The following is a 12,610-nucleotide window of genomic DNA, read 5'->3' as shown; positions in this document are numbered from 1 at the left end:
GAATTGGAACTCTTATATCAAATCATATTCTGTTTCTAATCCGATTAGGACAATTATGCATTTGATTCCCATCTCTAATCGAACTCCATGCCTCACCCAATTAGAAAAATCATCCTCTCTAATTCCCTACTTTAGAACTCTATTAATTAGTTCTAAATCAAAATTCAATAATAAAATCCCCAAAATATCCTAGCCCTAATTCTGGGTATAACATGTTAATTCTCCCTATCTTCACAGTTATACGAGCTATTTTTATCATAGTCCTGTGATCTCTCTAAACTGGATTGACATCAATTTCTTTAACATTTTTGTAATTTTCAATCAATATTTGGAGATCTCATCTCTCATCTGCTATAATTACATAATTCCCTGCTATGATGTCTCCCTATAACTACATAATCCAACCATAAACCTTAAGCGCATGCTTCCTCCTCGTATTGAACTCTCCATATTAGATTTTTTTGGGTCACTTATGGAAAGAAAAACACCCTAGAAAATTTGGGGTAACATATTGAAAAAAGATCTTAATAATGGGTTTTTATCATATGATGTCCCATATTTGGTTTTTATTAGATGGATATTTTTTTCTAGGTTTTGATCAAAATATTTTTATTTGATTTGTAAAAAAATAATGATTGTCCTTTCATTATTAAGTTTGACTCAGTTTTTAATGATCGAATTGGATTTTTTGAGATTAACAGGATCAATTCAATTAAATTTTAATTATTTAATTTGATTGAATTAAGTTATATATTATTCTTCAAATTATCTCTGCTCTTGCTGCCTCGCCTACTACCTCCTCGGCTTTCTTTCACTCTTAACTGTACCTCCATCTTCGTTCACTGATCCTTTCATCTATCTCTCTCATCATCTTCTTTTTTTCTTCTACTCTTTCCTCTTTTTCTTCTCTTTCTACTCCTCACAATTTACTTAGAAAAATTATTATACTCAAGTTCCATGAGAATATATTAATTTTTTATATTAATTTATTTTGATTTTATAATAAATTTAAAAATCTTAAATTATCTTTTAAAAAAACGTTCAAGTGAAAATTAAATATGAGAGTGTCATATGATAAAATTATATATATATATATATATATATATTGAAAACTCGCTTGCTAATTTAGAGATCGGTGGGATCCTACCTTGACCAATTTTACGGGATTAAAGGAACAATTTGACCGAAACGCAGTTGCGTTAATGTGCCAAAATGAGATCGAATAAAGCTGAAACAATATCCATAGCGAGTGAATGTTCGAGGTACGGTGACATGAGCAGAAGGAAACAAAGTAATTTGATACTTGGAAGCGACTAATGTAGAAGATATATTTGAAGAAATAATGATTTGCCAAGCAGGAAAACTTTTATTTGACAATGACGGATGACAAAGCGGTTCTTTTACGTAGCAAAAAGAAGTAATTAATGTACACCATCATCATCATCCTGATACACCATGCCACCTTCAATATTACTTACAGACAACCGCTCTTCCCCCCTTCTTCCCATAAGAACAATGCATGAAACACCATGCCACAAAAACTGCTCGTCTCCTCTCTCTACCCAGCCGAAGTTAAGAATTAATGGAGGTTTCTTTATCATAGTTTTTAGTTATCTTCAACAATCCTTGCTCAAAACTCAATTATAGCCATCTTTATCCAACCAGCTCTTCAGGTTGCACAGAGCATCCACCGATAAGCTTTTCCGACTTCCGAACCTGAGGGTGGGTGAAGAATTACGAGATTCATCGGAGAAGCAGACCACGATGACTGTGAGGTTGTCGAATGTCTCGAGCCTCAGCGCCTCCAGCACGAGCTCTCTAGCACATTGCTCGGGGTTGTCGTGCCGCCCGAGCCCCCTGCGCACGATGCCAACGGCATGCTGGCTCGACATCACATCCCATATCCCATCACAAGCAATGATTAAGAATTCATCGTCCTCAGTAAGCATGACTCGCTTGAACTCAGGTTCTGCAATCAGAGGCGACAGCGAGTCTCGAGATGTTTTGATGTCCCAATCTCCCAAGGCACGGGTGACTGATAGCACCCCGTTGAGATAACCATCATCAATGTAGCCTCCGGAAGCCTCAACCCTCAGGCGTTCCCCAGCATAGATGGGTCGGTGATCCTGTGACATTTCCACTGCTTCACCTTTCCTACATAGGACAGCTCGGCAATCCCCAGCATTGGCAACCACAAGATGCCTGTACAAATTCGACAAAATGGATCAACACAAGTCACGTAAAAAGGAATAAAACTCAGTGACAACTAACTAGGAGTTGTAGGAGGATTCCATCAAAGACCCATTTATAATTGCACAATTAATTGGTGATCCAGAACTCTTGGGAAGCACAAATTATACAACTCCTTCAGCAAACACCGCTAATACCAAAGATCTGAGACCCAAGTGTGTCTTTTATCTTCAACTGAGCACCCGATTAGAAATTAACAGAAGCAAAAAGAATATCTCCTAAGCAAACAATAATGAGACCATAAATCTGAGATCTAAGGTGGTCTTCCATGATTCCATAAGAACTCTTGAATGAAGATCCAACAAAGTAAAACAACAACCAATGTTATCATAAATCTATGATCCGGGGCAATTTCATTTGATGACTACATGCTTCCCAGACAGACACCAAGTGCTGTGAGTTCTCCGTGTTTCGGTAAGAACTGTTACATGAAGGTCCAACAAAGCAAGAGAACAACCAAAATCGACAAGCAGTGTTATCATAGATCTACGACCAAGGGCAATTTCATTTGATGATTACAAACCTCGATGATTCAGTAAGAACTCTTAAATGAAGATCCAACAGAACAAGATAACAACCAACCAAAATCGACAAGCAATGTTGTCATGAATCTATGATCCAAGGCAATTTCATTTGATGATTACATACCTCCCAAACACAAGTGCTGTGAGTGCCGTAGTCCCGGAAGAGCTGCTAATAGTGGAATCATCACCCAAGGCAAGATCAGCAGCAAGGTATGACATCTTCACAGAGTCCTCAACTGAGTTCAAGAAATCTCTGTTGGGTTCAAATGCCTGTGGGAACTCTGCATCTTCAAATAAAAACCTTATGGCATGCCTTTTGAAGAAAGCTGCTGCATCCGGACCTCCATGGCCATCGAAAACCTGTGAACCAATGTCGGAAATCCTGGTTATCAAATCAGCTTCGCACAACAGACAGAATTAATTTACCATGTCATATACTAGTTAATTACCCCGTAGAAAGCGCTCGGTGTCGGGCACCTAAGCATGGAGCCCAAGTGCGTTGAAAGATCATCGATGCGGATGTGTTCATCTTCCATATATCTCCTAGGGCCAATGTCAGCAAAGCTACCAGAACGAATGCTAGGAACAAAATGAAGTTGTTCCACAGCCCCACTTGGAATTGCTTCTGATGATCTCATGTCCTGAATCAAATTTGAGAAAAAATAAAAATCAACATCCAATTTCAGAAAATTCCATTCAAGCAACATACAAGCAAAGACTAGATCTACAAAGGATCTTATCACAAAAGGGCCAAAATCCCAATCTAACTGCCCAGAGATAACACAATATTCATTATTAGGCAACCAATCAAATCAATTACGCAACACTTCAACTTTGTCTATAAATACTTCTAAGTGAGATTTTAGCAAACCCACACAGTATCAGTAATTGCAGTATCCATCTGAAAAGCAGATTATATCATATCAAAATTTTACTTTTACTTAACCAAACAATTCCTAGTTGCATCTATTATCTGTTTGTTCAAAACCACCAGACCAGCTTCGTATCAATTTTAAAGTAAATTAGGAGTCCTAAAAACAAAATGAATAATAGTTCATGGCAGAACTTGAGAAAGGGAAAACCACATATACTTCCATGATACAACCATCATCGTCAATTGTTCAAAACGGTGAATTTTCAGCCCAAAATCAACCAATCAACCTCTTAAATCACCAAGAACTGCATCCTACAAGAACCTGCATAATTTCCAAGAAATGGCCATGATAGCCATAATATCTAATTCATCTTGAGCCAAAAGAAACAACAAAGGGCCAATTATTGCTTCTCTGTCAATTATAAAAGGGAATCCAAATCACACAAGAAACTGAAAGAACACGACTGATTCGTAAATCACGCAAGAAATTGAAGGGATCTAACTCAGTAACAAAACAAAGGGAAAAAAATCGCGCAAGAAAGTAAAGGAACATACTTAATCCTACAAATCACGCAAGAAACTACAGGGATCCCAAGAACAGCGCAACAATTTAGGGATTTGCCAAGGCTTTCCCCTCTCTCTCTCTCTCTCTCTCTCTCTCAAGATTGAACTTTTGGTGTGGCTTCAGGAATTTCTCTGGGCAAAACTAAGAGCGAAGCCTCGCTCCGAAGCAGTATTAATAGGAGAAGTCGAGGGGACACCGGCGGCACCCGGTTGGGCGGGAGCCGCCACGGGCACGTGTGGGTCGCCAGCTCCGTCGCCCGCACGCGAGCGTGTGGCGCGCGTGCGAAAACGTGGCCGTAGTTTCACCGGACGCCCGCATCTACTTAAAATGACTGAAACGCCCTTACATTGCGCACGTGAGTGCTTTAAGAGTAGTGCCAATGGGGACACGGTCGACGAGTCGTCGAATCGAAGCCGCACGATGAAGGGGAATCACGGTCGGATCTGTTCCGAGGGTTGCCGACATCTTCCGGAAGGAGATATCGACCGTTGGATCGAGGAGTATCTCATTGTAATCTGACAAGGGGTAATTGGGAATTGAGTGTTCGGAGCGAGGTTAAGTCGATCCGAGGACTGCGGCTCGGATTCTTGGATCCTTTAGTTGACGAAACTACCATTGGATAAGGCGGCCACATACCAATCCACTGAGGGGTAATCTGGGAACAAAAGATTACAGCGGGAGATAAGGATCGACCCATTTGCGGGGCTACAGGCTCAGATTCTCTTATCCACTTTGACGAAAATACCCTTGAGTGAGCGTTTATAAGAGAGGTGAGGACCGATCGGGTTGACCAACTTGGGTAGTAGTTGCTTCATACGCCAATGCAACGAAGCATTTATGTCCTCAACATCATGAAATATTTTCAGACAAAATAAAATTTATTTTATTTATCAAAATTTATCCCACAGTTATTTGTGATCATCTCATTGCAGAGACAAGTAAAGGGGGAGCAGTGTGATGTACAACAAGATTCCATGCTAAATATTTATTTATTATTTTTTAAAATTAAGATCCTATATAATTTTGCTTTATGTAGGTGGTATCAAATTGGTCCTTGCGGTATAAACAAATTTAATGATAAATTGGGATTCGATATATGAAATCCAATGACTAATTGGAGTCATAAGAGTTCATTACAATAATGTTTGGGGCCTATAAAATTTAGTCTAATGAGTAGGATAATAATTTGGCATCACCTAAGTATCCATAATAATCAATATACTATCTGAAAAGAATTATTTCTCACCAGTTTGAGGCTTATAAAAGGAAGATATCTCGAGGTATATGATCTCACCTTTGGAACTCATACCAAACTAAACTCTCTGAGCTCCTTGCTACCTCGATAATCATCCAAAAAAACTCGTCGAGTATCTTAACATTTTTTTTTTTGTAGGATCTTGTTTTTCTCAATGTATCCTTTTTAACTTGGAAGAAATATGTACTCAAATAGATGAGAAGAGAAGAAACAACTAGTTTATACATTATCAAGAGACATCTAATTTCTAAATATTCATGATAGCTTTTAATAAGTGGGACAAGTCAATTCAACTTCATAGTATTGGATTAATAAGTGGGACAGGTCTACCATTTGTGACAATAACACATTGATAGTTTGATATAAAAAAAAGTATTTATTTAATCATGAAATTATAAAATAAGTTATTTTAATAAAAATTATATAAACCATAAAACTAATTGAAACAACATGTTATTGAAAACATTTGCAAATTTTGAAGTTTCTTTTTTTTTATTCTTTTTTTGGTGGGAAGCAAAAGTGTATATTCCATAGCTTGTTAAGAGAGAAGCGTCACTGTCATGCAAGATGGACTATGTTCTTGACTTTGCCACAAAATAAATAAATAAAAATTTTCATATGGAAAGAATAATTTAAATTTTCACCATATAAGAAAAATAAGAGGACGAATCTACATGTGACCTATCTGGATTAATTAATAAGGATAGCTCTTCATCTCTAAATGTGACATGCTGACCCTTCCATTCTACCAAGAACCAACTCATAATCACAACAACAATAATTATTAGATAGAGAGGGAGGAAACTTCGTTGATAACAATGTGACAAACGAAGTACTTATTTGGGTGCAAAAGACCTATATATTTAATAGTTGTATATAAATATATTGTCTTTTAACATTTTCTCATAGAGATACGACGAATGGATTTTGGATAATGTTTGGACTTAAACGATCTAGAATGGGTTATATATCCTAATGAGTTCACACAACCAAAATAATATTATGGGGTTTGAATTTCCTTTCTAAGAAAAACTAATGAAGTTAGACTTGAGTCTGATTACAAAGATTGATACATTTTTCATAACCCATAAATAAGTGAATTCTCAAATAAATATCAAGCAAAATGAGGTAAATTCAAAGATCTAATGTTAGGAATCTCTAACCAATCTGATTGCCCTTTCTCATTCAGTTTCATGTCATAAGATCATTTGTCAACCACACTTAATAGGGATCCCTAAAATTTAAGATATTTTCATTAGTTTCAATATATGATATTATGTATCTTATGTAAAGAACCTACAAATTTCTTCATTTTCAAATTAAATTCATATATAACATTGAGCTTATTTTACACAAACTATAGCCATTCATTTGGTTTTGATTAGATCGATTCTCACTCTTTCTAAAATTCACCCAACACAAAAGTACCCAAATTGCAACTACTGTCTTCGTGTATAGCAAAACCATCTATTCCTTTAGATTTCAGATAGAACAGCATATATCTTGCTAAGTCACCCAATTAAATATTTGACTTGACTTTGGAAAGATTGCACAAAAACATGTAAATGTGGAAAAGATTAATTAACTTTCAACTGATGCAACATATGATAACCATTGAAAGGGACTTAAAAGGTGTTCATGCATGCAACACAAGCTACACTTTCACCAGATTCAACATACAATAAAAACAATTGAAAGGGGCCTAAAAGAAGCTATTCTTGCATGGAACACAAGCTAACTTGTTCTCTTAGGGTATAATAAATTACTTCAAGTGGAAGGTGGGACATCTTCCATCTGTGTCTTGTGACAGCTATCTAATGATATGAAAAGAGTATCAGATGATCAACATATAAATTCATGATAGTTCATGTATCCTAATTGTACATCTATCTTTTTTGTCAGATATAGATGACATTTCATATCCTGCAAGGATAAACAATGACATTAAAGCTTCACATAAATAGATATATCAGTCACCTCCTTTAGTAATAATATAGAAAGCCTTACCTTATGTCTTCCAATTTATAGCACAAGTTTTAGAAGCAATGCTATATTTCATGTGTGTGTGTTTATATATATATATATACATGAAATTTTTAGAAATACTCAAATATTAATGAAGAATTTAAATTAAGATTCAAACAACAAAGTCTTGCTTTCCACAGCACACCATCACTCTGGTTGGTTGAATTGCCACAGAAATCTTAATCATGTCAAAGGTTGCATCATCTTTATGATGATCCCGTTTTTTGTATGTGAGAAAAGAAAACACCATACTTAACAAGAATATCATCATATGTGCCTGTGCATAATAATAAATGGAGGAGATGCAGTGTGTTAGATGAACTTGTCCATTTGGATAGGCTTTAAGCAAGTTGTAGGACTAGAGGTAGTAGGTGCAGGTAATGGAACTACCGAATTGATGTCTACGTTCCGATCATGATTTCTGCAAAGGTAATGTTCCAAAGAATTAAATTGTTCTTTGTGCATCAGCATCATCATCCAAAGTTCCTGATGACTTGAACCACTGGTGTTTTATGTGTCTTGAGTCTTGCGTGGTCTGTAATCAGCTTTGTTGATAAAATAATTGATCTATAAAGATGTGGATCAAAAACTTAGATTTAGAATATTTTTTTATTCATCTCTATCCTACTGCTGATGCAGCATTCTTGGATGCTCTATTTCCATATTTGTCTCTTTCTTAGCCTCTCAGGAAGGGAGGATTATTTATCTTCACTTTCTTTCATCCTATGCCTTCCTAATCCAAGTCCACTTACTTTAAAGCAGGCATTGATGTCATGCTTTTCACAGCTAAAGCATGTGAAGCTTTGCCTACTTTGAATCTACTAATTATATTATCTGTGGTTTGGGTATCCGTGGAACAAATGTTTTAATAGGAAGGGAACATTTAAGAACTGAGAGACCATTATTCACCCCATTCCATTTTATCTGAGTTTGGTCTTTGATGTCATTTTAAAGAAAACAAAAGGAAACGAGGGCAACAAAAACAAGAATGAAATGAAATTAATTCCATCCAGCTTACTGTTTGATAGCCAGATTTAAGAATCAAATCTCATCCTCAATCACTTATATTTTTGTTTGTCACGTAAAAAAGTTCCACTTGTGTAGAATATCTCATATATTTTAGAATCTGAATGCTTATTGTTTAGCTTCTCGTGCAAAGAATTATAAATCTAATCCGATCGGGAGATTTAACCGGATATATAATCTATTTTATGCTCTAGTGAGCATAACCTTGAATGTATTAGAAATTTAAATTAGAATGTATTTTAGGGAATAAAGTAAAATAAAATAAAATTAGAACAGCCATCACAACATCGGAAGCATAGGCATCTTTTCAAGTCGGCCTCTTGCAGAGCATCAATCTGGATTGAGCTTTGAATGACTCTTTCTTACTTACTACTGCTAGGGAAAGAGACACTGTTGATGCTTTCAATACCTAAAAGACTCATTGCTGGTGTTGGAAATGGTTGAAGAATAAGATATGTAACTATTTGGATGATGCTTCCAAAGATGGGTGATGACCTGAAAACATGGTTTGCAAGTTGGAAGTGAACAGATCATTTTGTCCACTTGCTCTGTCATTTTCACCTAAAGAAGAATTGACCACACCAGATTCTTTCATTTCAAACTGTAGCTAACTGGTCTCTCTCTTTTGTCCTCTTCTTCCTCTTTTCTCTTTGAATGTTCACTTCTTTTGCTTGTTGTGTATGTATCACTTGCATGATGTCTCCCTTTCTTTCCTTCTATGCAGGTTGTACCCATCCATGAATGGTTCTCTACACAAAGGTTTCCTGTGCCAATTGCATCCTATCCATGCCGGAGAAGAGTTTTATTCTTAGGAATATATATATATATATATATATATATATATATATATATATATATATATATATATATATATATCGTTAGATAATCGATCATAAATCAAATGATTGACAGACAGATTGTACTTATCTATTGTATCTTTATTACATTAATCATCCTAATTTATGAGTATGATTGGATGACAATCAAATTCTTCTCAATCTGTATAAATTTTTAGTATCATTCATCAAAGAATATTACACATCCTACTCACAATATCATAGCCTTCTTGCTTAAGCAAGTATAAACTATTCTCTCCAACACCAACGCCTCCTCCTTCTCCCACCACAGGCCACCGCAGACCACGTAGGCGGCCACTTCTCCTTCCACTGCAGGCGGCCTCCCGATTGCCTCTTCTCCCACCGCAGACAGCCACTCTTCTTATCTGACTCACAGCCCAACTCGCGTTTATCCTCGTTGGAAGCCGCGTCTTCCACACAGGACAGGTTGTCCTCCTCCGCTCCTGCCCTTACACCGTCACATACCAACTTTGGTCCTTCACTGTAGCCTGCCTATCTACTCTAATGACACCTTTTTTGTACCTGACTTTACAGAAATTTATTTTAACTTTACACCAAAGACTGAACATGAATTTTACACCAAAAAAAAAACCATCAGTCCTATCGTCAAATATATGATAATTTAATTTATCTTAGGTTTGATTACTACTCAAATTAACACAAACAACAATAAAATATTAACAATATTTTTACGAGGGACTTCGACAAATGTCTTACACAGTTTTAATTCAAGGGTACTTTTATTTAGTTTGATTATTCGTTTTGAACCTAACCAAATCAATTTTAATTTAAGAGATATCAATTCGATTGAGTTTACTATTCTAAATGTTTAACTGATTCAGATTAATCAAATTATTAATGATATGGACTTAATTTTGTAAATTTTATCATATTACCCGGTTGAATCAAGAATCTGATTCCATTCAATTGAATTAAATAGATTCATTAAATATATATATTTTTAAATTACTTAAATTATAAATTGATTAACTAAACCGGATTAGTTGGTTTCAAATCGATTTGATTAGGTAGCTTTCAATTAATTTATATTTGGAGTACCTTAATTTAATCGAATCGAACTAAAAAAATAATAATTTGGTAAGCAATTGATGGATCAGTTGTACATTAAAGATCTATAGTCACTATAAAATCTATTTACATCTATTAATCTTTTTCTTTTTTAAAAGAAGTACATTACTCTTTATCAAATATAAAGATAAATATATAGTTCACTAAAGAGGATGTCATCTAATTAACTTTACTTAAATGAGTCACTCAAATTATATGATGATAAATTTACTATAGACTTCACATAATATCGATAAATACTTGGTTCTCTAACTTATTTATCTCTTGCTCATCTAGATATTTCATTTATAGCTAACAAAATATTATAATTCATATATTGGTCTTGTACTAATTGATCTGCAGTAAAATATCATATAACAATTTAAAGGATACTTAATCATGATCTTCTCATTCAAAAATAATCATCATTTTCTCGTCTTCTCTGTGTTAATTAGAACTCTAATAAAGAAAAACTAGTTGGACACTCTATCACTAAATAAAGAAAAACTAGTTCGACACTCTATCACTAAAGTATGTCATTAGTATCATTATTATAAAACTTAATTTGATCACTAACTTGCTTGACATTGTTAGGATCAAGAGCACTAAGAGGAGGGGGGGGGTTAATTAGTGCAGCGAAAAATTTTCGTCGGTTCAAAAAGACTTCGTACGAAAACCATTTTGGAAAAATCTTTAACTTGAGAGCAAACGGAAGTATAGTTGATGTAAAGCAACGGAGGCAATTTGTAGTTAAGATAAAGAGCAAAATGTAAATACAAACCGAGATTTAGAGTGGTTCGATCAATCTTGACCTACATCCACTTTTGGCTTCCTCCTCCGACGAGGTCGTCGACGTCCACTAGAGGCCTTCCTTCAATAGGCGAAGGCCAACCACTCTTTTACAGTTTTCCTCCTTTTGATGGGCTTAGGAGATAACCCTTATAAGTTTTCATTCATCTCTTGAATGAAGACTTAGAAAGAAAAGAGGGAGAGGAACTCTAGCCTTTTACAATACTTTTAAGCTCTCAAATACTCAGAATAAAAGCAAGTTTTCAGTGCCCTTTCATGTAGGAAGGGGTGGGGTTTATATAGGTCCCAATTAGTTTGAAATTGGAGCTCAAAAGTGTTCATTCTCAGATTTCCAGAGTCTTGGCGGTACCACCGCCATAACTGGGTGGTATACCGCCTGTCATCTATCACTAAGCGATACTACCGCTCAGTCTGGGCGGTACTACCGCCTGACATTGCTCGGAGACCGAGCTTAGGCAGTACCATCGCCTGACAAGGGCGGTACCATCGCTGGCAGTAATAACTGCCGGCAGTGCCACCGTCTGACAGGGGCGGTACTACCGCTCAGAACTCTTGGGAGACCGAGTCTCCTGGGTAGTGCCACCGCCGGCCAGGAATTCTAGGTCCGAATGGGCTGATCCATTCGGCCCAATTTGGGTCTACCAAGGGCACAATTGGCCCCAGATTAAGTTAATGATATCACCTCCCAATCCTAACTTAATCTACATATTAACTACGACAATTAAAACATCAATACTGCAGATCATGTTCCGGTGCATCAATCGCTTCTTTCGGCGAACATCCGACGAACCCTTGACGATTATCTGGCGGACTCCCAGCAAACTCCTGGACTTGCGACGTTCCTCTTAGCGAATTCCGACGAGCTTCTTTGGCAAGCTCCTGGACTTCTTGGATTGTTCCCTCAAAACCTCCGATGATCGTTCGGACTTCTGACGAACTCTCGAACCCTCAACGTGATCTTGGTCTTGACTCCGGCTTAACACTTGCTGCATGTCTTACTACCATCGTAATTAATCCTGCACACTTATCTCAACATACGGATTAGATAACCAAATGACAATTGACTTCATCATCAAAATCCGAGATTCAACAATCTCCTCCTTTTTGATGATGACAATCAATTGATGACAAAGTTAACCTTAACCCCCCCTCTATATGCCATACTTGAGATAAGTCATTCTTGAATTCAAAGCCTTTGAATTCAAGAGACATATTGATAAGTTAAGTTCATTTAAATATATCAATACCCCCATCATGATTCCTCTCATGATGTATCTTTGTGGAAATGATGTCAAGGCTTGACATCCATTTTCAAGTCTTATATTTCATATGTGAAAGATAACAATCGTAGCAATT

General features: G+C 36.2%; 1 protein-coding gene across 1 annotated transcript; it reads right to left on the bottom strand.

Moving 5' to 3' along the window:
• Positions 1-1,384: 1,384 nt before the first annotated feature.
• On the bottom strand, positions 1,385-4,350 carry LOC103972753 (probable protein phosphatase 2C 47). The gene is made up of 4 exons (XM_009387099.3): positions 4,204-4,350; positions 3,224-3,415; positions 2,899-3,134; positions 1,385-2,202 (listed from the first exon to the last, which is right to left on the bottom strand). Exons 2-4 carry the CDS (start codon positions 3,410-3,412, stop codon positions 1,638-1,640), a joined length of 990 nt encoding a protein of 329 aa, XP_009385374.2. The 5' UTR covers positions 3,413-3,415; positions 4,204-4,350; the 3' UTR covers positions 1,385-1,637.
• Positions 4,351-12,610: the final 8,260 nt, after the last annotated feature.

This window comes from Musa acuminata, chromosome BXJ1-11 (assembly GCF_036884655.1).
Source record: "Musa acuminata AAA Group cultivar baxijiao chromosome BXJ1-11, Cavendish_Baxijiao_AAA, whole genome shotgun sequence".
Lineage (NCBI taxonomy): Eukaryota > Viridiplantae > Streptophyta > Magnoliopsida > Zingiberales > Musaceae > Musa > Musa acuminata.
Note: the sequence above shows the minus strand (reverse complement) of the source record. Positions and strands in the feature narration are given on the sequence as shown.